The 24,027-nt window shown below is 41.8% G+C and overlaps 1 protein-coding gene across 1 annotated transcript in view; it reads right to left on the reverse strand.

Annotated features, from left to right (window-relative positions):
• TMEM132C (transmembrane protein 132C) overlaps positions 1 to 24,027 on the reverse strand; it is a 904,429-nt gene that overhangs the window by 227,397 nt on the left and 653,005 nt on the right. Inside the window, exon 4 of the mRNA XM_073676143.1 lies at positions 4,738 to 4,921. Within this exon, the coding sequence (XP_073532244.1) occupies positions 4,738 to 4,921 (184 nt within the window). The remainder of the gene's footprint in view (positions 1 to 4,737; positions 4,922 to 24,027) is intronic.

The raw sequence follows: 24,027 nt of genomic DNA on the forward strand, positions 1-24,027 counted from the left end.
AGTGTGATTAAACAAGGAAGATATGCACCGGGGATTACAGATCGCAATCCTGTGTGGTAAGCAGAATGCAGGAGGGGGGGAAGTAGTAAAGTCAACCTTGGAAAGGTCATGCAATGAATCTCCCAGTAAAATAGACACTTGATATAGAAATGATATTATGTAACAATCACCACGCTGTTTCCTATATAAAAAGATTTACAATGGCAATTTCTTTCAGTAGAATCAAAGATTTGTTCAAAACCAGATATGACAAAGACAGTCTGCCATGGATCTTCTGCACTGAAGCCTCTGCAGCAAAGATGCACAACCTTTTTAGGTCAGAAGGCCACATTGTCGGAATAAACCAACCCCATGGGCCACAATAACATGTGTGTATTAGGGGTATTACCTTCCATATTCACAGTATAAACCATAAATATCTGATAAGTGCATCTCGTTCACTTTTATGACTGCCAAGTATCAGGAGGATAGAGGTCCCCTTCTCCGCTATTCCCTATCTAGAAATAAGAAAGCATGAGGCTCTCATTATTGTAACTTATGTGAAACGATGAAACAGTAGAGTGTTTCCCTTCTCCCATAAATTACCCTAAATATAGCAGCAATTATGTAGGGCACATCAACTCATTTACTCATGTCCGTGCTACATAGGAGTCAACACACTCCTATTGGCCAAATTATGGGGGTTCTAAAAATGGCAACCATTAATACTTACCTGCATCTGTCCCATTAATAATTATTTGTCTCTGCTAATCCCAATTCAACGCCTCTCTTCTCCCTGACATTGAAAATACATATGAACAGCCATCAAACACTGTTAAGCATGGTTGGGACCAGATTGTTGAGGGTCATATATTGCCCACAGGCAATATGGTTATAGATGTCTTACCTAGCAATGATTCCCAAACCTTATTACTATGGGGGAATACCAGTCAGGTCATGCATTGGGTTGGTATGGGAGAGAGTGTAAAGCGTAATTTTATTTTTTATCTATTAATTGTTTACTGCTTTTCATGTACCAATGCCAAGCAATTATCAGCAGGCTGAGCTTGCCATCTCTGCTGTAGTAGTGGCAGGAGTTGCTGCTGTTGTCTTTTGAGGAACCTCTGATCAAGTTTAGAAGGACCCTCTGATCAAGTTTTGAAGGACCCAGTTCACCTTACAGTGAAGACAAGAACAATAACCTACATGTTTTGGGGTTCAGTGCATAGCAGGGTAATGTTTGGCTGAAAGATAGCTCCCAAAAATGGAAACCAGTGGAAACACTCTGATCTAAAATGCCTCAATTCCGCCCATATAGAGCAAAGTTTTGACATAACCACAACCAAACTCTTAAGTCTGATGCAATTGGAATTGATCCAATTTTATAGCGAGGAGAGATTAAACATATAGTCACACTCTACCTGCAATCCTCTCATATTTATTCACAGTCTCAACTCATTTCAGTGGTATCTCCATTGCACACAGTTGTATTGGAATGAATTCACTAACACCACAAATATGTCATCTCTTTGAGCGAAGAGGAAATATCCTCAGTAATACGGTATGTTACATCAGAGGTACGGTATGTTACATAATTGCAACTGAAAACTACCGTTACATACAGCACATACAGTCATGCACAATGTTGATCACATTAATGTGACAAATACTAAGGCAATACATATTAAAACAGTCTTTAATGAGAACTATCTCATTCTGCCCTGCTCTCACAAGACGGAAAAGTGCTGAGCTCTCTTCTCATTTTCAGAGAGCCCTGTAGCTGGAGCTAAATGTTGTCAGACACAATACTGTTGGCTCATAAAATAAGAATGGAACATGTGGGATTAATGAAAGGACTTTTATACAATTTCATCCTGTTAGATTATTTTCAAAGGCTCTAAATACCATAAACCATATAACTCCCCAAACCACCCTTAGAGATGAACCATGCAACCAACAGTAATGTACTGGCAGATAATTGATTCTCTTGTATTTTGTTATGTGCAGCAAAGAATAGCTGGAGGGATGTCATAGCACAACTAATGGATACAAATGGACTGAATTTAACAGTAGTGGATGGTATTGGATATATGAGAGCAATGTCAGATACTGCAGGACATCAACCTTCATCTTAAGAGGGTCTCGGAGTCCTAATTTTCTGGAAGAAGGGTTGAAATTGAGGTTTTGAAGAGTTTCACATAGGAAAATTTACTAAATCACTTTGAGGAAATGCTGACTCCTACCTGTTTATAGAAAAATAATTATAGGATTCCTTTCTGTCTACAGTGCAATGTACGTCACCCTGCTATGGTGGTTCAGAAAGTTTTCTTTTTTATTGCAAATGACTCATTTGCAGTAGACAATCAACAGACAGTAAGATATATGTAAACCGGGTAATTGCTGGCCCTGGAGCCACCTGTTGCCTTCTCATCTGCCCATCATGCCAAAGCAAAGACGTTTTAAAGGACAAAATATCTATCTATCTATCTATAAAAAAGAAAGAAAGAAAGAGATGCTGCACTCTGAAAATGTACAAAGTGAACTTTAAAGAATAAATATATAAGTGGACTTTAAAGAAGCACTCCTCCTATCAAAGTTTTTATCCTCTTAACATATTGCAGTCATCATATTATACAGCACTGTGTACTTACAATTGCTCATTTTGCCCTTCTATCCAGCTAATTCTCCTCTTTTCTCTGCTCTATGTAGAATCAGGAAGTCTCTTGTCCCTGAATTTATCATTTCCCTCTTCAACTCTTGACCCAGCTGCTCTCTCCTCCCCCGCCAGAGACTTTTGCAGGGACTCGTGATCATACAGGAATAATTGACCTCGTGTTTCTACATAGAACTTAGAAGGATTCAACTAGTCCATTTTTAATCACGTGATGTCATAGACCTAATAGAAAAGAGAAGTATAAACTCAGTAGAATGGCGAAATGAGCAATTGTAAGTACACAATGCCATATAATATGATTATTGCAAGCCCTGAGAAAGGTTCTGTGAACTGAAACGTTACCACATGGGCTAATTAAAGTCTACTATTTATATATTTTTGAAGTGCTCCCTTCCTTAATTTTTTTTCTATATTATTACAATTGGATTTTTGTTTGGGAAGCCTTGCACAAATAAATCTTTATTTATTGTGCTTTTCCATTATTTTTGCTATCTATCTATTGATCTACAAAAAACAAAAACAAAATTGACCAGCCCCTCCAAACAGAATAAAGCAAGTGTGAACAGATGAAAGCTGCTATGAATGAATAATATACAAACAAAAGAATACAGCAACACTCTATAAGATGTATGAAAACGTTTAAAATATGAAATTTGATTTGCATTACTGCTGTATGGAATATGTTTATAAAAATGAAGGTATTTGGCACATAAATTGGCAAATTAATGAGAGCCCATCAACCATGACAAGGCGTGCCTTCCTTTGATGGAACCCAAAACCTAATATTTATCAAACATGCCTCTTCAGGGCTAGAAGCCTACAAATTTAAAAGGCAGATAAAACCCAACACTAATTAAAAACTGTCTTAGGCCCCCTTTACATGTCTGTGTTTCCAGTACTTGTGGTATCTGTTTTTTCACGGATACCACACGTTCCCATTTTAACCTATGCTGCTATGCAAATGTCCATGTGTTTGCATGGACAATGTGTCCATGCAAACCACACATAGACATGTCCATTTTTTACCAGCAGCTCGGATGACAAGGGCTAATAAAAGTCTATGGGTCCGTGTACAGCACGTCTCGCCCATGAGACATGACCGCGAGTGACCTATGCAGCCTCGAAAATGCGGCTGCATAAGTCACTCGCGGTCATGTCAACGCTCATCATTCCGGCTCTCATGCTGTACTCCACGAGACCCGGCGAGGTTCAGCATGAGACCCGGCAGTGGCTGCTGCTTCAGTCTATGGAGCACTGTTCTCTGAATGAGAACTGTCTGCTTTCCCTTGGCTGGTTATTAAAAATAGGGGGGACCACAAGTTGTTTTTTTAAATTATTTATTTATTTTACACTGTCAAGCCGGGTCACGTGGTGCACCAGAAAATCACAACCATGCCATTATTTGGTACCCACAGCCTTAAATCTTGTTGACTGACTGTGCTGCAGACTTTCAACAAGCTTTATTAGGCTACCAAACCCAAACAGTAACATGGACGTACAGTAAGAAATCCGTGTTCGTTGTTCTGCACCGGACACTAGTTATCCAGTACGAACCCCGAATTTTACTGTTCGGGTTCACTTATCCCTACTGCTGTATTCTTTTGTTTGTATCTATCTATCTATCTATCTATCTATCTATCTATCTAGCTATCCAAAAATTGAAAGCAGCACAGGTCACTAGAGATGATGGGTGCAATTCACCAGGCCTTCACAATATGCAGTAGTACAAAAAAGGCAGCACTCCAGTCTAGCTAGTGAAAAGAAGTGTGGAAATTATTTAGCCCATACATTCGACATTTTAGTCCTACATACTGAACCTTTTTCAGGTCTTGAAGGGCCAAATAAATATTCACAATTTTTTTCACATTTTCTGCAAGTCTGGAGTATGGTGTTTCTTGTACTATATTGTGAAGGTTTTTTGTTATGAAACTTGGAGACTTGCATGCACCATCTTTAGTTACTTAAGGTATAAGTTTCATTGATATGAAGAGTTCCCTAATGAGTTATCTCCTTATCTGATAATCTCATTGCTTATACACACCAAGAACACTTTATATCACAATAATGTAATGAAATGTTCTTACCATAGAGAGGGGAACTATTCCCAAAATATCTTTTTGGCTTATGTAGACTTCAGATAGGACCATGTCAGTTGTCATTTTTCCAAGATATTCCAGCTGCCATGAAATGGGCTGTGTACCAGAAAGGCTGCTAAAACTGGTGATCTCAAAGTTCATCTGAACAACTTCTGTAAATAGACTGTTGCTCCTGGAAGGCAGAAATAAAAGAAACAAATTACAAATCTTTACAAGAGTTAGTAGGTATTCATAGAATCTGTGTTTTAGTTGCCATTATCTCATTGCACATTTTCTGCTCATCCAGTTTATGTATTTATATCAGATGTTAACATGACAATATCTCAGACACTATGTCAGCCGATATGTTGCTCTTACTGTTGACTCAATTTGGCCGGCTCTACACATAGTACTCTGTATTTGTGATCTAATAACCAGAAACTGAGTCAAATAGTTCTTGGCAGATAGACTGTGGCCAGATGCTTAAAAAGAATTTTATATATTGTAGGCGATGGCTCACTAATCAAAAGAAGTGCCAGAGATGCCGGGAGGTAGGAGGAAATTTGCAGTCTGAATGCCATTGACTAAAGATGTGGCCGCTGGAATGGGACCTGCCAATCTTTTTGCTCAAATCTAATGTATCAAATATATATACAGTGTTGAGGAAAAAGATGCAGCTGCTCTGGTCCATTTTCCAGTCGGTAACTCCGTGGCAGCCATACCAGCGCAATCTTCACTTTTACACAGCATCATGAGTGCCTCTTCCACTTACTAGGCCCCACAACCTCGCGGCATCTCGTGAGGCCTAGTCACAAGGGCTCCCATGATATCATGACATGTGTTGCTCCGTATCATCAGTTCCTAGCAAGCATAACAACGACACAGGATGCTGACCCGAAAATTTCTGGTACAAAAGTGAAAGCTGCTCTAGTCGGCTGCCTTAGAGGACTGGACAGGACACTGGGTCAGGGCAGAACCAATCTTTTTGCTCAACTGTAGTATATAAGTACAAACAATATGTTCATATTACTGAATTGTACTGCAACTTAGATATAGTCTCATATAATGATTAACAATTATGATTTATTCATTAAAAATTACCCTACATTTGTTCAAATTTAGTAACTATGGCAAAATTACAAAATTAGGGGTTAATTAAAGCTGTTTATGCACAATAAAATATTAAATGACATATAGGGGGCTACATTTCCGCTGTATTTGAAAAAAAATGTCTTCCTCTAATACAATAAAGGATTTTTACGACAATTCAGGATTGGTCCTTTTCTAAGGTGTTCTCTGTCTCTCTCGGTGGCACACTACATACTGGTTTTTGATGATATACTGTATGTAGCAGTAATCTGACTTTCTATAGCTAGATCTGTCTTTGTTTTGTATAGCAATGTGACTTCTTAGTTGAAATATTAACATCTACTGTATAACATGTAATATCCAGTATAGATAATGGAATCTTTTGAAATTCTAATTTGCCATTCTCCATTTAGAAAAAAAATTGATTAGCGGAGAAAAAAATTGCCGTAAATCGCATGTATTACAATTTCCCTGAACAGACTTGTATAATAATTGAAGGTCTCCTAGGATTAAACCCAACCTCTTTCTAGCTCCTCATTAGCGCAAACATAGCCTTAGTAATATTAAAGTGACCTCCATATACAGTACAGACCAAAAGTTTGGACACAACTTCTCATTTAAAGATTTTTTTGTATTTTCATGACTATGAAAATTGTACATTCACACTGAAGGCATCAAAACTATGAATTAACACATGTGGAATTATATACTTAACAAAAAAGTGTGAAACAACTGAAAATATGTCTTATATTCTAGGTTCTTCAAAGTAGCCACCTTTTGCTTTGATGACTGCTTTGCACACTCTTGGCATTCTCTTGATGAGGTTCAAGAGGTAGTCACCGGAAATGGTTTTCACTTCACAGGTGTGCCCTGTCAGGTTTAATAAGTGATATTTCTTGCCTTATACATGGGGCTGGTACCATCAGTTGTGTTGTGCAGAAGTCAGATGGATATACAGCTGATAGTCCTACTGAATAGACTATTAGAATTTGTATTATGGCAAGAAGAAAGTAGCTAAGTAAAGAAAAACGAGTGGTCATCATTACTTTAAGAAATGAAGGTCAGTCAGTCCGAAAAATTGGGAAAACTTTGAAAGTGTCCCCAAGTGCAGCTGCAAAAACCATCAAGCGTTACAAAGAAACTGGCTCACATGAGGACCACCCCAGGAAAGGAAGACCAAGAGTCACCTCTGCTTCTGAGGATAAATTTATCCGAGTCACCAGCCTCAGAAATCGCAGGTTAACAGCAGCTCAGATTAGAGACCAGGTCAATGCCACAGAGAGTTATAGCAGCAGACACATCTCTAAAAAAACTGTTAAGAGGAGACTTTGTGCAGCAGGCCTTCATGGTAAAATAGCTGCTAGGAAACCACTGCTAAGGACAGGCAACAAGCAGAAGAGACTTGTTTGGGCTAAAGAACACAAGGAATGGACATTAGACCAGTGGAAATCTGTGCTTTGGTCTGATGAGTCCAAATTTGAGATGTTTGGTTCCAACCACCGTGTCTTTGTGTGTTGCAGAAAAAGTGAACGGATGGACTCTACATGCCTGGTTCCCACCGTGAAGCATGGAGGAGGAGGTTTGATGGTGTGGGGGTGCTTTGCTGGTGACACTGTTGGGGATTTATTCAAAATTGAAGGCATACTGAACCAGCATGGCTACCACATCATCTTGCAGCGGCATGCTATTCCGTCCGGTTTGCGTTTAGTTGGACCATCATTTATTTTTCAACAGGACAATGACCGCAAACACACCTCCAGGCAGTGTAAGGGCTATTTGACCAAGAAGGAGAGTGATGGGGTGCTACGCCAGATGACCTGGCCTCCACAGTCACCAGACCTGAACCCAATCGAGATGGTTTGGGGTGAGCTGGACCGCAGAGTGAAGTCAAAAGGGCCAACAAGTGCTAAGCATCTCTGGGAACTCCTTCAAGATTGTTGGAAGACCATTTCCGGTGACTACCTCTTGAAGCTCATCAAGAGAATGCCAAGAGTGTGCAAAGCAGTCATCAAAGCAAAAGGTGGCTACTTTGAAGAACCTAGAATATAAGACATATTTTCAGTTGTTTCACACTTTTTTGTTAAGTATATAATTCCACATGTGTTAATTCATAGTTTTGATGCCTTCAGTGTGAATGTACAATTTTCATAGTCATGAAAATACAGAAAAATCTTTAAATGAGAAGGTGTGTCCAAACTTTTGGTCTGTACTGTATATGGCTATAGGTAAATTGATGGTAACATTTCTTCACTGCTCTTTTCTCACTATCGGTATAGTAAATTCAGAGTTTTTTTTGGCTTTTGGGTACAGCCGGGACCAGCTGCTTGGAAAGCATCGCCAAACCAGGGCTTGAAGCTTGAAGAGGACAATTTGCATATTCCAGGTGCCTTCTGGGAAAAGCGAAGAGTCTCCTTCAGCTAGAAGATCGTTGGGTACAGCCGGAACCAGCTGCTTGGAAAGCATCGCCAAACCAGGGATTGAAGCTTGAAGAGGACAATTTGCATATTTCAGGTGCCTTCTGGGAAAAGCGAAGAGTCTCCTTCAGCTAGAAGATCGTTGGGTACATCCGGGACCAGCTTCTTGGAAAGCATCGCCAAACCAGGGACTGAAGCTTGAAGAGGACAATTTGCATATTCCAGGTGCCTTCTGGGAAAAGCGAAGAGTCTCCTTCAGCTAGAAGATCGTTGGGTACAGCCGGGACCAGCTGCTTGGAAAGCATTGCCAAACCAGGGATTGAAGCTTGAAGAGGACAATTCGCATAGTCCAGGTGCATTCTGGGAAAAGCGAAGAGTCTCCTTCAGCTAGAAGATCATTGGGTACAGCCGGGACCAGCTGCTTGGAAAGCATCGCCAAACCAGGGATTGAAGCTTGAAGAGGACAATTCGCATATTCCAGGTGCCTTCTGGGAAAAGCGAAGAGTCTCCTTCAGCTAGAAGATCGTTGGGTACAGCCGGGACCAGCTGCTTGGAAAGCATCGCTAAACCAGGGATTGAAGCTTGAAGAGGACAATTCGCATATTCCAGGTGCCTTCTGGGAAAAGCGAAGCGTCTCCTTCAGCTAGAAGATCATTGGGTACAGCCGGGACCAGCTGCTTGGAAAGCATCGCCAAACCAGGGGTTGAAGCTTGAAGAGGACAATTTGCATATTCCAGGTGCCTTCTGGGAAAAGCAAAGAGTCTCCTTCAGCTAGAAGATCATTGGGTACAGCTGGGACCAGCTGCTTGGAAAGCATCGCCAAACCAGGGATTGAAGCTTGAAGAGGACAATTTGCATATTCCAGGTGCCTTCTGGGAAAAGCGAAGAGTCTTCTTCAGCTAGAAGATCGTTGGGTACAGCCGGGACCAGCTGCTTGGAAAGCATCGCCAAACCGCGCGCCCCTTGTTTATCCTAGGGTATCACAAGAAAGAAGACAGACATCAAGTCAGCAGGGACAAGGAGCAGCATGGCAGATGTGACAACCTACATGGTGAGCTGCAACATGTGCTACATGTTCACAGATCGACCAGAAGCTGAAACCAACTTCACCTGCCAGAAATGTAGACTACTGGCTCTTTTAGAAGAAAAGGTGCGGGGACTGGAAGAAAGAATTGCGACATTAAAACTCATCAAGGAAAATGAAGACTTCCTGGACAGAACAGAAGCGTCACTACTGGTCACGGAAAGTGAAGGAAGCGTCAGAGAATCTCCAGAGGCAGACAAGTGGAGGCAAGTGACCAAAAGAGGCAAGAAGACCATGGAGACACCACCAACCACACAACTGAGAAACAGATTCCAAGGACTTGTGGAGGACGAAGATGGCACACCTAAGGATGAGGCACTACCAGCAAGCAAAAAAGAAAAGAGCACCCAGAAACACCCAGAAGCGACAAGAAAAAGGACAGCCAAGAAGGGAAGAAGAGTGGTGGTGGTGGGAGACTCACTACTGAGAGGAACAGAAGCAGCTATCTGCAGACCGGACATAACCGCAAGAGAAGTATGCTGCCTCCCAGGGGCGAAGATCAAGGATGTTACCGATAGGATACCGAAGCTCATCAGTTCCAAGGATGTCCACCCATTTCTTCTGATACATGTTGGCACCAATGACACGGCAAAGAAGGACCTACCGACAATCTGCAAGGACTTTGAAGCATTAGGGAAGAAAGTAAAAGAACTGGATGCACAGGTAGTTTTTTCTTCTATCCTTCCAGTAGACGGGCATGGCGTCAGGAGATGGAACAGGATCCTTGATGTGAACAACTGGAGGAATGATGGGGGCAACCTAAATACATATTTCAGATAAGTCCTATTTTTGATCATGTTATTGTCTTGAAAAAGTATTTTGGAATGGAGTATCAGCTTATCATATAAACTCAAACTGTGAGGGGGATTAGCACTGTTAACCTTGTGAATATCATACTGTAATATGTGTAAAGCATCTGATTAAGGACTCCATATATAGGATTGAGCCCTTGACATGTATGTGGTATATTGATGCAGTTTGGGAAATAATAGATATGTATTCATAAGTCCCACCTACAATAACCTTCTCCTGCTGTTTTTAAGATTAGTGACCTATTATGTATAGGCTGTTTTTTGTTCAAGTTCACACCTATATATTATATATCAAGTAGTGAAAGATTATCGTCTTCAGTAAGAAGGTGTGAAAATAGGAAAAAATAATCATGATGAATGTATATTTCTGCCTGCACTAGGTCACTTTTTATGGGCATTTTACGGGCACTTTATGTATGTTATATTTGTCAAATATGACTATTAATGATTATCTTTCATAATAAATAGATAAAAGGGCTTTTTGTGTTAGTTGGTAAAAGATATTCCCTTTATATATGGAATCAAGACTTTGTGATCTTACAGAGACGGACTACACCTCAACAAACCCGGGAAACACACATTCGCCAGGAGACTCGCAACACTCATCAGGAGGGCGTTAAACTAGAAGAAGAGGGGATGGGAAGAAAAATGCCGGTCACGAACATGCAACCAGAGAACATACTAATGAAAGATATGAAGTGCGACAAAGAAGGTCCAAGACAAGATACTTGGAAGGGAGGTAAGAAAATTTCTAATACAATCCACAGGGAGAAGATTGGAACAAAACAAAATCGTGTAAACTGCGTGCTAGCAAATGCCAGAAGCCTGACAAACAAGATGGATGAACTGGAAGCAGAAATATCTACAGGTAACTATGACATAGTGGGAATAACCGAGACATGGTTAGATGAAAGCTATGACTGGGCAGTTAACTTACAGGGTTACAGCCTGTTTAGAAGGGATCGAAGAAATCGGAAAGGGGGTGGAGTCTGTCTATATGTAAAGACGTGTCTAAAGCCTACAATACGGGAGGATGTATGGGAGGGAAATGAGGAGGTCGAGTCCTTATGGGTGGAGATACATGGGGCAAAAAACAATAATAAAATGATCATAGGAGTCTGTTATAAACCACCAAATATAGCAGAAGCCACGGAAAGTCTATTAATGAGACAAATAGACGAAGTAGCAAAAAATAACGAGGTGATTATTATGGGGGACTTCAACTACCCCGATATAGACTGGGAAACCGAAAGCTGTAGATCTCAGAAAGGAAACAGGTTTCTGTCAATTATCAAAGACAATTATTTGTCACAACTTGTGCAGGAACCAACTAGAGGGACGGCCTTTTAGACTTAATATTAACTAACAGGCCAGACAGAATAACTGAGGAGCAGGTCGGGGGGCACCTGGGAAATAGTGACCACAACATTATACAATTCCACATGTGCTTCAGTAGGGTGCCCAGCAAGGGAGTCACAAAAACACTGAACTTCAGGAGGGCAAAGTTTGATCAGCTAAGAGATGCCCTTCACCATATAGACTGGGATAGTATCTTTAGTAATAGGAGCACGGATAGAAAATGGGAAATTTTCAAAACAGTCCTACATAGTCACTGTAGAAGGTACATACCTTATGGGAATAAAAGGGCTAGGAATAGGAGGAAGCCAATGTGGCTAAATAAGGAAGTCAAGAGGGCAATGAAAAACAAAAAAAGGGCTTTCGGTAAACTTAAACAAGAAGGCAGCGAGGAAGCGCTAATATCTTATAGGGAAAAAAACAAAATCTGTAAGAAACAAATAAGAATAGTAAAAGAGGAGAAAGAGAGACTAATTGCCAAGGAAAGTAAAACGAATCCCAAACTGTTCTTTAACTATATAAACAGTAAAAGGATTAAAACTGATGGAGTTGGCCCATTAAAAAATAACCTGGGTAAAATCATAGAGGGCGATGAGGGTAAAGCAAACCTACTCAATAGCTTCTTCTCCACTGTTTTCACAAAAGAAAACAATTTATCAGAGAAAATGCAGAGTGATAAAGTAAACCCTCCGCTAAATATCACCCACCTAACCCAGGAGGAAGTTCAGAAACGCCTAAATAATATCAAAATAGACAAGTCACCAGGCCCAGATGGCATACACCCCCGGGTACTAAAAGAATTAAGTAATGTGATAGACAGACCGCTGTATCTTATATTCAAGCACTCTTTATGGACAGGGACTGTCCCACTAGACTGGCGCCAAGCAAATGTCGTACCAATATTCAAAAAGGGGTCTAAAAGTGACCCTGGGAACTATAGACCAGTCAGCTTAACGTCTGTTGTGGGTAAATTGTTTGAAGGATTTCTTAGAGATGCTATTGTAGAATATCTTAATGATAATAACTGTCTAACTCCATATCAACATGGATTCATGAGGGATCGCTCCTGCCAAACAAACCTGATCGCCTTCTACGAGGAGGTGAGCTCACAGCTGGACCGGGGAGAGTCAGTGGATGTTGTATACCTTGACTACTCCAAAGCATTTGATACCGTGCCACACAAAAGGTTGGTATATAAAATGAGAATGCTTGGTCTGGGGGATAATGTGTGCAAGTGGGTAAATAGCTGGCTGAGTGATAGAAAGCAGAGGGTGGTTATCAATAGAGTAAGCTCAGGGTGTGTCAGGGTTACTAGCGGGGTGCCTCAAGGGTCTGTCTTGGGCCCTATATTATTTAATATATTTATTAATGATCTAGTGGAAGGGTTGCATAGTAAAATAGCAATATTTGCAGATGATACTAAACTTTGTAAAGTAGTTAATACAGATGAGGATAGGGCACAGCTACAGGAGGATTTAGATAAATTGGGGAGTTGGGCCAAAAAATGGCAAATGGGGTTCAATGCCGATAAATGTAAGGTCATGCACATGGGAAAGAAAAACAGCAGTCACCCATACATATTAAATGGGAAACCGTTGGGGAAATCTGACATGGAGAAGGACCTGGGCGTCTTGGTTAATAGCAAATTAAATTGGAGTGCCCAGTGTCAGGCAGCAGCTGCGAAGGCAAATAGAGTCATGGCATGCATCAGAAGAGGAATAGGGGCATATGATGAGAACATTGTTCTTCCCCTGTATAAAGTGCTGGTAAGGCCGCACTTAGAATATTGTGCACAGTTCTGGGCTCCGGTGCTCAGGAAAGACATATTGGAGCTAGAGAGGGTACAAAGGAGGGCGACTAAGGTAATAAAGGGAATGGAGGGACTAGAATACCCAGAGAGGTGGTCAAAATTAGGCCTATTTACGTTGGAAAAGAGAAGGCTTAGGGGAGACCTCATAAACATGTATAAATACATCAGGGGGCAGTACAGAGATCTCTCCCATGACCTGTTTATACCAAGGATGGTGACAAAGACGAGGGGGCACACTATGCGTCTGGAGGAAAGGAGGTTCCTGCACCAGCATAGAAGGGGATTCTTTACGGTCAGAGCCGTGAGACTCTGGAACTCTCTGGGAGAGGAAGTGGTGATGTCCAACTCACTTAATGAGTTCAAGAGAGGCCTGGACGCCTTTCTTGAGAACAATAAAATTACATCTTATGCTTAGTGATAGTTAATTAATCCAGGGATTTAATCTGACTGCCAGATTGGTGTCGGGAAGTGAATTTTTTCTCAATGATGTAAATTGGCCTATACCGCATGTTTTTTTTTGCCTTCACCTGGATCAGCGCTGCGGAATAGCTGCAGTGCACAAGAAATAGGCTGAACTGGATGGACGCTTGTCTTTTTTCGGCCTTATAAACTATGTAACTATGTAACTTTTCCTTCCTATTTCTCCTGCTAAGCTGTGACTTCTTCTCACTAAACAGATTCACCCGAAATGGTTGCTGTGATGTATTCCCAGCCTTAGCTTTTATATTGGCCATGATAGACTGTGCTATACTTGATAATGATTTTAAAAGCTGTAAGGCATTATTTGTTAACCTGCCTGGTAGCACCTGAGGTCATATGATCCTTCTCTGGCTAATGCAATCTTCTGCATTGTGCACAATAATGAATAAGACATTAATCACAGAAGGACTCCTAATAAGTATGAATGGGGACTCAAAAGGGTAACACTGCAGAGTACACATGCATAAACCCAGTTTGAGAAGGGTATCTCCCAGGACAAAAGAAGTGAGTATAGCACAAGTAGAATTAAAATTAGATACTATATTAAATAATGGTAATAATAAAATCAAATTAAAAATACAGAAAAGGTGCCAATAAGACCAGAGACGCGACTATATGCTTAATTAGGATGTAATAATGGATTTATGAAGGGCTACAGCAGTGGTATTTTCATAGCCAGATACATCAAATACAATTATAAACGGTATGCATAATGAACAACCATTATAGATATAGTCTCACTAGTAAAGTTGCAGCTAACAGTGAAAAATGAATCAGAACATGGTATAAGGTTGTTACCTAAGATATGACTGGACGGTGACTTATGTGACCTGCTGCTGCTGACTTCTATGGCACCGTGTCCCTTCACCCCAATAATAATTGAATAACATTGCAATTTTTGCTATGACGTGTTATGACTTTTACTTCCTTTAGATAGTCAAGCTCGATCATTTTCCTGGCTCTCCACCAGGTTCTTGGTGGACCCCGGAGGGGCCGATCCAAGAACCTCACTATACCATCCAATCGGTAGTAGCGACAGGTAGTTTGTACACTTGGCGGACCCCAGCGGGGCCGATCCAAGAACCTCACTGCACCATCCAATCGGTAGTAGCGACAGGTGGTTTGTACAAAGGGCAGGGACTTAATGAACGTGAGATTATAACCTGCACTTTCTAGGATATTTCTTGTTCACTGAGAAGAATTGTAATCCCCGATCCCCATCATGAAATGAGTTTAGCTGGTTACCGCACCAGTCGGCGAAGGGTAGACACACGCTGGTCTGTGCAGTGTAGCGCGCGTGCAGTCCCGGACATCTAAGGGCATCACAGACCTGTTATTGCTCGATCTCGAGTAGCTGAGCACCACTTGTCCCTCTAAGAAGCTGGATGCGGATCGCGGGGGGTCGCATATCTAGTTAGCATGCCAGAGTCTCGTTTGTTATCAGAATTAACTAGACAAATCGTTCCACCAACTAAGAACGGCCATGCACCACCACCACCCCAATAAAGAATAATAATTAAATCACAAATTGAATTTGTTGAGTCCAACAAATTTCATAAAATTCGACATGAATTAGATTCACATCAAATAAATTCAATCATCTATAATATCCAGTGAAACCCAGGACTTCTAGTTGACTCTAGGAAAAACGATAAAATATTCCAATACTTCATTTTGTGTAGTAATAGTGCCTATATGTTGAATTCTGAAATATTTGGGATTTTTATATAAAATGAATGATACCTTCACACTTGTTGAGAAATATTCTGAAAATATACAGTAAACATTATAATTGATTATTTTTTATTAAAAGACTATAGTGGATTTTTTTTAAAGATACACATGTACTCATTAATCTTTATATGACATCTGAGTATTTGACATTCTCCCTAGTCAATTCATGTTAATATTCATCAGTATGTACCATTAGCTTTTCTGGGCCTCATTAAATGTAATAATCTGTATTCTTCCAACAACAACACCGACATCAGACACAAATGTGAATGATATGGTTATCAAAACATACCTTCAAAAAAATCTATAGTGACTTCTACAAAGTTAATAATTAGAAAGAGTGCAGATATTAGCCGATTGAAATCTCCTTATTTTCTCATTTTAGGTTTCATAATTACATCCTAAACATTTGCCAGTTCTTTTAGATTTCAATTCTTTGAACTGAGACTTTTCCAAGATTTCCCCCTTGCTATAAATAAAATTATCGGCAGTACAGCCGCCTCCTTGTTTGCCGTATTTGGCTGGTTAAGCGTAGATGTCGGATGTTTTGAAGTCCATAAAACTTAAGTTCTAGATGCTATATACCAACCTTTAAAAGAGAATAAATTGTACTGTTCTGAAGCCATGAAACAGGTTGGATTGAAGCAGAAGTTAATACAAATCACTCCAAATTCTATAATCTTCGCGCGGACATCAGACGATTGATGTTACCCTTGGCATCTGAGCTGCTAGCAATGTGCTTTTTGGCTTTCAAAATGCTGCCATTTCCTTGATTCACAGTCTCTGGAAAAGCAGATATTTTCTCAGCCTGCCATAAACAGCTTGATGCATGCATTCTGTCTATGATTGAATGCTTACATTTCTACAGGTGTTAAATATGGAAAAGGATCACCATGTTACGTTAGCTGTGTTGTGCAAACACATGGAAGAATAATCTTCTGCACTTAGAGATGAAACGTCTTTTACAAGAGAGTTTCAAAGAACTTTATACAAAGAAATGTAAATGTACAGAGCAAACAAGGAACATCTTCCATAGCATACAAAGAGAAGGTAATCTCTGTCTTTCCACCTGTCATTGAGCTAAAAACCCCAGCATTCAAAGTTATCACTACTAAAATGTTTAAAAGTTCCAAATTTTTACCAAATTTTAAAAAAAAAATGATCAAAGCTCTCCTAACTTGTGAGTTGGTGTACAATTAATGAGAATCTGACACCAGGTTTTGATACCCCAACTGAGAGCAACATGACATAGAAGCAGAAACCCTGATTCCAGCCATGTGTCAATTACTGGGCTGTTTGCTGCAGTTTTACTTAAAAACTGTTTTATCTGCTGCAGATCTGCCAGTTCTCTGAATGCCGAGCTCTGTATAACCACACCCACACCTCTGATTGGTCGCTTTATCTGTACACTGTGGATAGGCAGAAAGGTGCCAATCAATGGTGGGGGTGTGTTTGGACTTCATGGCAGCAGCGTTACTAGTCCTGTAAGAATAAGATCCTTCTGATAAATCAGTGATTTTATAAAAACTACAGTAAAGAGTCAAATAGGTGAGACATCCCTGGAATCAAGATCTCTGCCCCTAAATTGTGCAGCTCTCAGATTAGGTGGCAAAAACCTGACATCAGATTCCCTTTAAGTATTCCATAACTTTAAGGGAGTTGTATGCCATTTGCATGTTCTCCCCATGTCGACATGTTTCTGCTGAGCACTGCTGTTTCCTCCCAAACTCCAAAGACATACTGATAGGGAATGTAGATTGTGAGCCCCAATGGGGACAGTGACGATGAATTATGTAAAGTGCTGTGGAATATGATGGCGCTTTCTAAAGCAAGTAAAATAAATAAATGACACTACAAGAGCACGACAGCTTATTCCAGATCCGGCTACAATACAAGCAACAGCCCACAGACTAGAGTAGAGCCTTTTTGGAAAGCAGTCCCATACAAGTCCTTTAAAGGGAACCGGCCACCTGATTCATTCTGTCCAAATTATGGACAGCATGAATCAGAGTCGGTCTGTGTCATGAAAACAAGGTTTATTTTTCTCTGAAACTCTCCGGCTTCTCAGAGTAAATATTCTTAAGTATCTGTCCTGGGACCATAGCCAGAGACCAGTGCTATTCTGTCTTTAGCCCCGGTAGGCGCTTCGTGAATCCTCTCTAGGTGATTGCTAGGTCTCTCCCTCTTATGCACATAGGGAGAGACCAATCAATCACCAGCATTGGGAAGAGGTGGCTGGGGGCGAAGCAGGACTAGACTGGTCTCTGACTATGAACCTGGGCTGAATCTTTAAATTATATATTAAAAATTTACCTGACTTAAATGGTGCAGCGGTGACCTGATTCATGCTGCCTGCAGTTTGTGCAGCATGGATCAGATGAAAAGTTCCCTTTGATGAGTCAAAATATGAAGTAATGAGGCTGTCATATGTATTTTCATCAAATTCAGGAACAAATCTTAAGACTTTTGGCGAAAAACATCTAGTTATGAATGATAGGCTTGAAGAGACAAGCATCGACTTATGCAAATAGAATTTGTAGAATGTTATCTAAGGGCTAAGTTTTCTCCTTATGGAGAGTGTCATGCCTGGTCTGGCACACCAGTATGAGAAGAGTTAAATGTCTTGCTCCTCTGGGAAATTAAATATGCAAATTGTCTCTTCAGAGAGGAAGAGGACTTGAACTCTAGCACCACCTGTTGGAAGTAGCAATCCTACAAGTCAATATCGGACCTTTAACGAGCCTTGTAATATGACTTAGGATAAAAGTCAAATCAGAATCTCTATTTTCAGACACAGTGTTTGGGGGTATTGCCCCGGGCCCTCATCAATGCAAAGTATGAGATCTGATTTGGCTAGATGAGAGACTAAGAATCGGATCTAAGGAGTAAGTTTTCTCATGGAGAGTGAAATGCCAGGTCTGGCACGCCAGTATGAGGAGACTTAAATGCCTTGCATGCGCCTCTTGGAAATTAAATATGCAAATTGTCTCTTCAGAGAGAAAGAGGACTTGAACTCTAGTTCCACCTATTGGAAGTAGCAATCTTACAAGTCAATATCGACCCTATAAAGAGCCTTGTAGTATGACTTAGGATAAAAGCCAAATCAGAATCTCAATTTGCAGACAATGTGTTTCGGGGTATTGCCCTTCGTCAGTGCAAAGTATGTGTTAGGAGAGCTGTTGCAGACAACTTTATTTTAATGGAACGCAACCGACCCCGGGGTCCGCAATGCAGCCTAATGGACTGCTGCCGAACACTTTCTGGGTGGAAAGGAAAGCGACAACTAAACTGATAACCTGTCCGTGTTAACAGCACACCGGACCGGGTAAGGCGATACGCTCCGTTAACTGCACGGAGGAAGAGTGACCGGCGACGCACCTATCAACTATCTTAGCCCTTCGTGTTAATGCACACGGAAGGGTAAGACGGTTCGCACAATCTCCAAGAACCGCAGGGAGATGTGCGACCGTGGGAGAAGCAGTAGCCCTGTCTTTGATACAGGCGCTACGCTATGGGGAATGGCGCTAAAGCGGTTCACACAATCTCCAAGAACCGCAGGGAGACGTGTGACCGGAGAAGAAGCAGTAGCCCTGTCTTCGGTACAGGCGCTACGCTATAGGAGACGGAGCTAGTATGTGGGTGTGATGCCCGCCGGGTATTCGTGCACTCAGCCGGCATGCTACCGGACTGAGCAGACCCGCTCTATATGGCTCAAGCTACCTGCCTGCATAAAGCTATGGCTCTTAGAGGAGCCCAAGAGTTTAAGCGTGCACACCACAAACAACCAGCTCAAATGATCTGAGCGCGTCGCCATGTTTGTGGGCGGGCCTTTTAACCCCTTAAGCCCCGCGGGTGGTTTGCACGTTAATGACCGGGCCAATTTTTACAATTCTGACCACTGTCACTTTTTGAGGTAATTACTCTGGAACGCTTCAACGGATCCCCCTGATTCTGAGATTGTTTTTCGTAACATATTGTACTTCATGATTGTGGAAAAATTTCTTCGATATCACTTGCGTTTATTTGTGAAAAAAATGGAAATTTGGCGAAAATTTTGAAAATTTTGCAATTTTCAAAATTTGAATTTTTAAGCCCTGAAATCAGAGCGGTATGTCACACAAAAGAGTTAATAAATAACATTTCCTACATGTCTACTTTACATCAGCACAATTTTGGAACCAAAATTTTTTTTTGTTAGGGAGCTATAAGGGTTAAAAGTTGACCAGCGATTTCTCATTTTTCCAACAAAATTTACAAAACCATTTTTTTAGGGACCACATCACATTTGAAGTCACTTGGAGAGGTCTTTATGACAGAAAATACCCCAAAGTGACACCATTCTAAAAACTGCACCCCTCAAGGTGCTCAAAACCACATTCAAGAACTTTATTAACCCTTCAGGTGCTTCACAGGAATTTTTTGAATGTGGAAGAAAAAAATGAACATTTAACTTTTTTCACAAAAATGTTACTTTAGACCCAATTTTTTTTATTTTCACAGGGGTAACAAGAAAAATGGACCCCAAAATTTGTTGTGCAATTTCCCCTGGGCACGCAGATACCCAATATTTGGGGAAAAAACACTGTTTGGGCGCACGGCAGGGCTCGGAAGGGAAGGAGCGCCATTTGACTTTTTGATTGTAAAATTTGCTTGAATAATTAGCGGACGCCATGTTGTGTTTGGAGAGCCCATGTGTGCCCAAACTTTGGAGCTCCCCCACAAGTGACCCCATTTTGGAAACTAGACCCCCCAGGGCACCTTTATAGATGCATAGTGAGCACTTGGAACCCCCAGGTGCTTCACAAATTGATTCGTAAAAATGAAAGTGTTTTTTTTTTCACTTTTTCATTTTTACGAATCAATTTGTGAAGCACCTGGGGGTTCCAAGTGCTCACTATGCATCTAGAAAGGTGCCTTGGGGGGTCTAGTTTCCAAAATGGGGTCACTTGTGGGGGAGCTCCAAAGTTTGGGCACACAGGGGCTCTCCAAACGCAACGTGGTGTTTGCTAACAATTTGAGCCGATTTTCCATTCAATTTGTTAGCGGATATCATGTTGCATTTGGAGAGTCCCTGTGTGCCCAAACATTGGAGCTCCCCACAAGTGACCCAATTTTGGAAACTAGACCCCCCAAGGCACCTATCTAGATTCATAGTGAGCACTTGGAACCCCAGGTGCTTCACAAATTGATTCATAAAAATGAAAAAGTGTTTTTTTTTTCACTTTTTCATTTTTACGAATCAATTTGTGAAGCACCTGGGGGTTCCAAGTGCTCACTATGCATCTAGATAGGTGCCTTGGGGGGTCTAGTTTCCAAAATGGGGTCACTTGTGGGGGAGCTCCAATGTTTGGGCACACAGGGGCTCTCCAAACGCAACATGGCGTCCGCTAACAATTTGAGCCGATTTTCCATTCAATTTGTTAGCGGACACCATGTCGCGTTTGGAGAGCCCGTGATGTGCCTAAACAGTGGAGCTCCCCCACAAGTGTCCCCATTTTGGAAACTAAACCCCTCAAGGATTTTATTAAGGTGTATAGTGAACATTTTGACCCCAGAGGTACGGCACAGAATTTGTTTACATTAGGTCATCATATTGAATAAGTTGTCATTATTCTTGAGCGCAAGTGCTCACTACTTGAGTTTGCATCGGGTAGTCAGGTATGCACCATGTACAGCGTGTGCTCGAGTGACATGCTCGAGTCCCTGCTCCGCATGTTTCACGGTTATTAGACACCCAAAAAAAAACATGCGGGGATCGCTCGTGCATGGCAGGCAATCCCTGTAAAGTTTTTTGGCCGCAAAGCATATGGGGCAGAGACTCGAGCATGTCACTCAAATACCCACGATACTCAATGCATACCAGAGCACCCGATGCAAACTCAAGTAGCGAGCACTTGCTCTCAACACTAGTCGCCATATCGTCATCTTTTTTTCTTACTTTTGAAAAAAATCCCAACCCCAGCCCTAACCCTAGCACAACCCTAGCCCTAGCACAACCCTAGCCCTAGCACAACCCTAGCCCTAGCACAACTCTAGCCCCAGCACAACCCTAGCCCCAGCACAACCCTAGCCCCAGCACAACCCTAGCCCCAGCACAGCCCTAGCCCCAAACCCAGCCCTAACCCTAGCCCAATCCTAACCCAAGAGTTTATTTTTGACGCTATTCCTTGTGCGGTATAAGTGATTAGACGACTTTATTCTTCGGGTCGGTGTGATTTCAGCAATGCCAGAATCATATGGGGTTTTTATGACTGACAGCTGTCACACACTAAAAGACGCATTTTTTGTAAAATCTAGTTTTTGCATCGCCATATTTTGAGAGCTATAATTTTTCCAGATTTTGGCAGACAGTCATGTGATGGCTCGTTTTTTGCGGGATGACTTGACGTTGTTATTGGTGCCATTTTCAGGCACGTGACATTTTTTGATCGCTTTCTATTCCGATTTTTGGGAGGCAGAATAAACAAAAAACAACAATTCAGGAATTGTTTTTTTTTTTTTTTTTTAATTCTGTTCCGCGTGTGGTAAAATTGATGAGGTATCTTTATTCTTCAGGTCAGTACGTTTACAGCGGTACCACATTTGTATCATTTTTCTATGTTTTGGCGCTTATACACAATAAAATCTATTTTATAGAAAAAAATATTTTTTAGCATCGCTTTATTCTGAGAGCTATAACTTTTTTATTTTTCGGCTGATGGAGCTGTATGGTGGCTTGTTTTTTGCGGGACGAGATGACGTTTTCAGCGGTATCATTTTTATTTATATGCGTCTTTTTGATCGCGTGTTATTCCACTTTTTGTTTGGCGGTATGGTGATAAAGCATTGTTTTTTGCTTCGTTTTTTTTTTTTTACCGTGTTCACTGAAGGGGTTAACTAGTGGGACTGTTTTATAGGTCAGGTTGTTCCGGACGCGGCGATACCAAATATGTGTACTTTTATTGTTTTTTTTTGTTTTTTTTTATAATAATATTTATTGATGGGTACATTATATTTTTGTTTTTGGTGGATTATTATTATTTTTTTTTTTTTATATTTTTGCAAATTTTTTTTTTATTTTTTTTTCCACTTTCACACAGTTTATACACTTTATTACTTTGTCCCACTCTGGGACTTTCACTTTTTTTTCTCTGATCGCCTGCATGGCACAGGAATGCAGCACCATCCCTATGCCATGCAAGCTGTCAGAAATGCACAGTGTGAAGATTGCTTGGAGATGCACTGCGCATGTCCAAGCAATCTTCCTGCTGTCTGGTGACCCGGATGTTGTCATGACGACATCGGGTCGTCATGGCAACACCCGGGAAGCCTTTGCAGACTGCGCTGGAAGCCGGAAGAGGAGGTGAGTATCGGCGATCACCTCCCCTTGCCCCCACAATGCCGCGATCGACTTCGATCGCAGCATCGCGGGGGTTAATGTGCTGGGAGCGGTGCAGGACCGCTCCCTGCACATAGTACCGGGTGTCAGCTGTGACAATCAGCTGACACCCGGCGGCGATCGCGCCCACACAGCCTGTGTGCGCGCGCGATCGCCATGACATACTAATACGGGTCTGGCTCTTAAGTCCCAGGGCACAGACGCGTATTAGTACGGCAAATGTTGTTAAGGGGTTAAAGACTAAGCCCTGCCCACCGACGAGCCATTGGTGACGTAACCCGTGGACCAATCAGGCGGTGCCAGGTCACCGGGTCAGGTGGGTGCCAAACCACCAATCATGATCCGCCAGGTCACGGACATGCTCAGAACGGCAAACTCTGGACTTAGACTCCGCAAGCACTGTCTCTCTCTGCAACCCAGGCTTAACATTGTTAGGCACAACTACCTAGGAGATAAACAGTGCTCGCGAACCAGCTAGGTGTTGGGGCTGATGATGATGCTAAGCAGCATCAGCCCTGGCTGGACTGAAATGGGAGACACCAGAAGGTCCTGGACCCATTTCGAATCCAGCACCAGACCGACGCCTAACATTATCCCCCTCCACTTGATGCTCATTTTCCTCCATGAGCCGGGGGGCAAGAATGTGGTCCACCGGGTCACAGAAAGGATTCACGGAACTGTGACCCCTCCGGCGTACAGGGTACCCTTTTTCGGTGCGGGAAGCAGGATGGCAAGAAATGACAACTGGTTCTCCATGTGTGGGATCCTTCACGGGTGACAGAGGGACAGGACCCGCCGGTCTCTGGCAGAAAGATTTATCTCTCGCACAGACGGGACACGCGTTTACAAAGTCCTTGACATCCTGGCGCCACCGGGGCCACCAATAGGACCGTTGAAGGGACTTAGTGGTACGTTTGATCCCCAGGTGAGCTCCGATCTTAGGGGCATGAGGCCAGGAGAGCACCATATTCAGTAGATTAGGTGAAACAAACGTCCTCCCCGACGGAACCAGGTTAGAGGACACTGCCGCCACCCTCTCTTCCTGAGAGTTCTTTACGACATAATCTGACAAGACCCAGGTCCTGGGGACAGACAAAGAATCTGTACCGGATGCCACAACGGTAGGGGGATCAGAGACTACC

Source organism: Phyllobates terribilis, unplaced genomic scaffold (genome assembly GCF_046119375.1).
Source record: "Phyllobates terribilis strain yellow unplaced genomic scaffold, ASM4611937v1 Scaffold_1__5_contigs__length_1240528914, whole genome shotgun sequence".
Classification (NCBI taxonomy): domain Eukaryota; kingdom Metazoa; phylum Chordata; class Amphibia; order Anura; family Dendrobatidae; genus Phyllobates; species Phyllobates terribilis.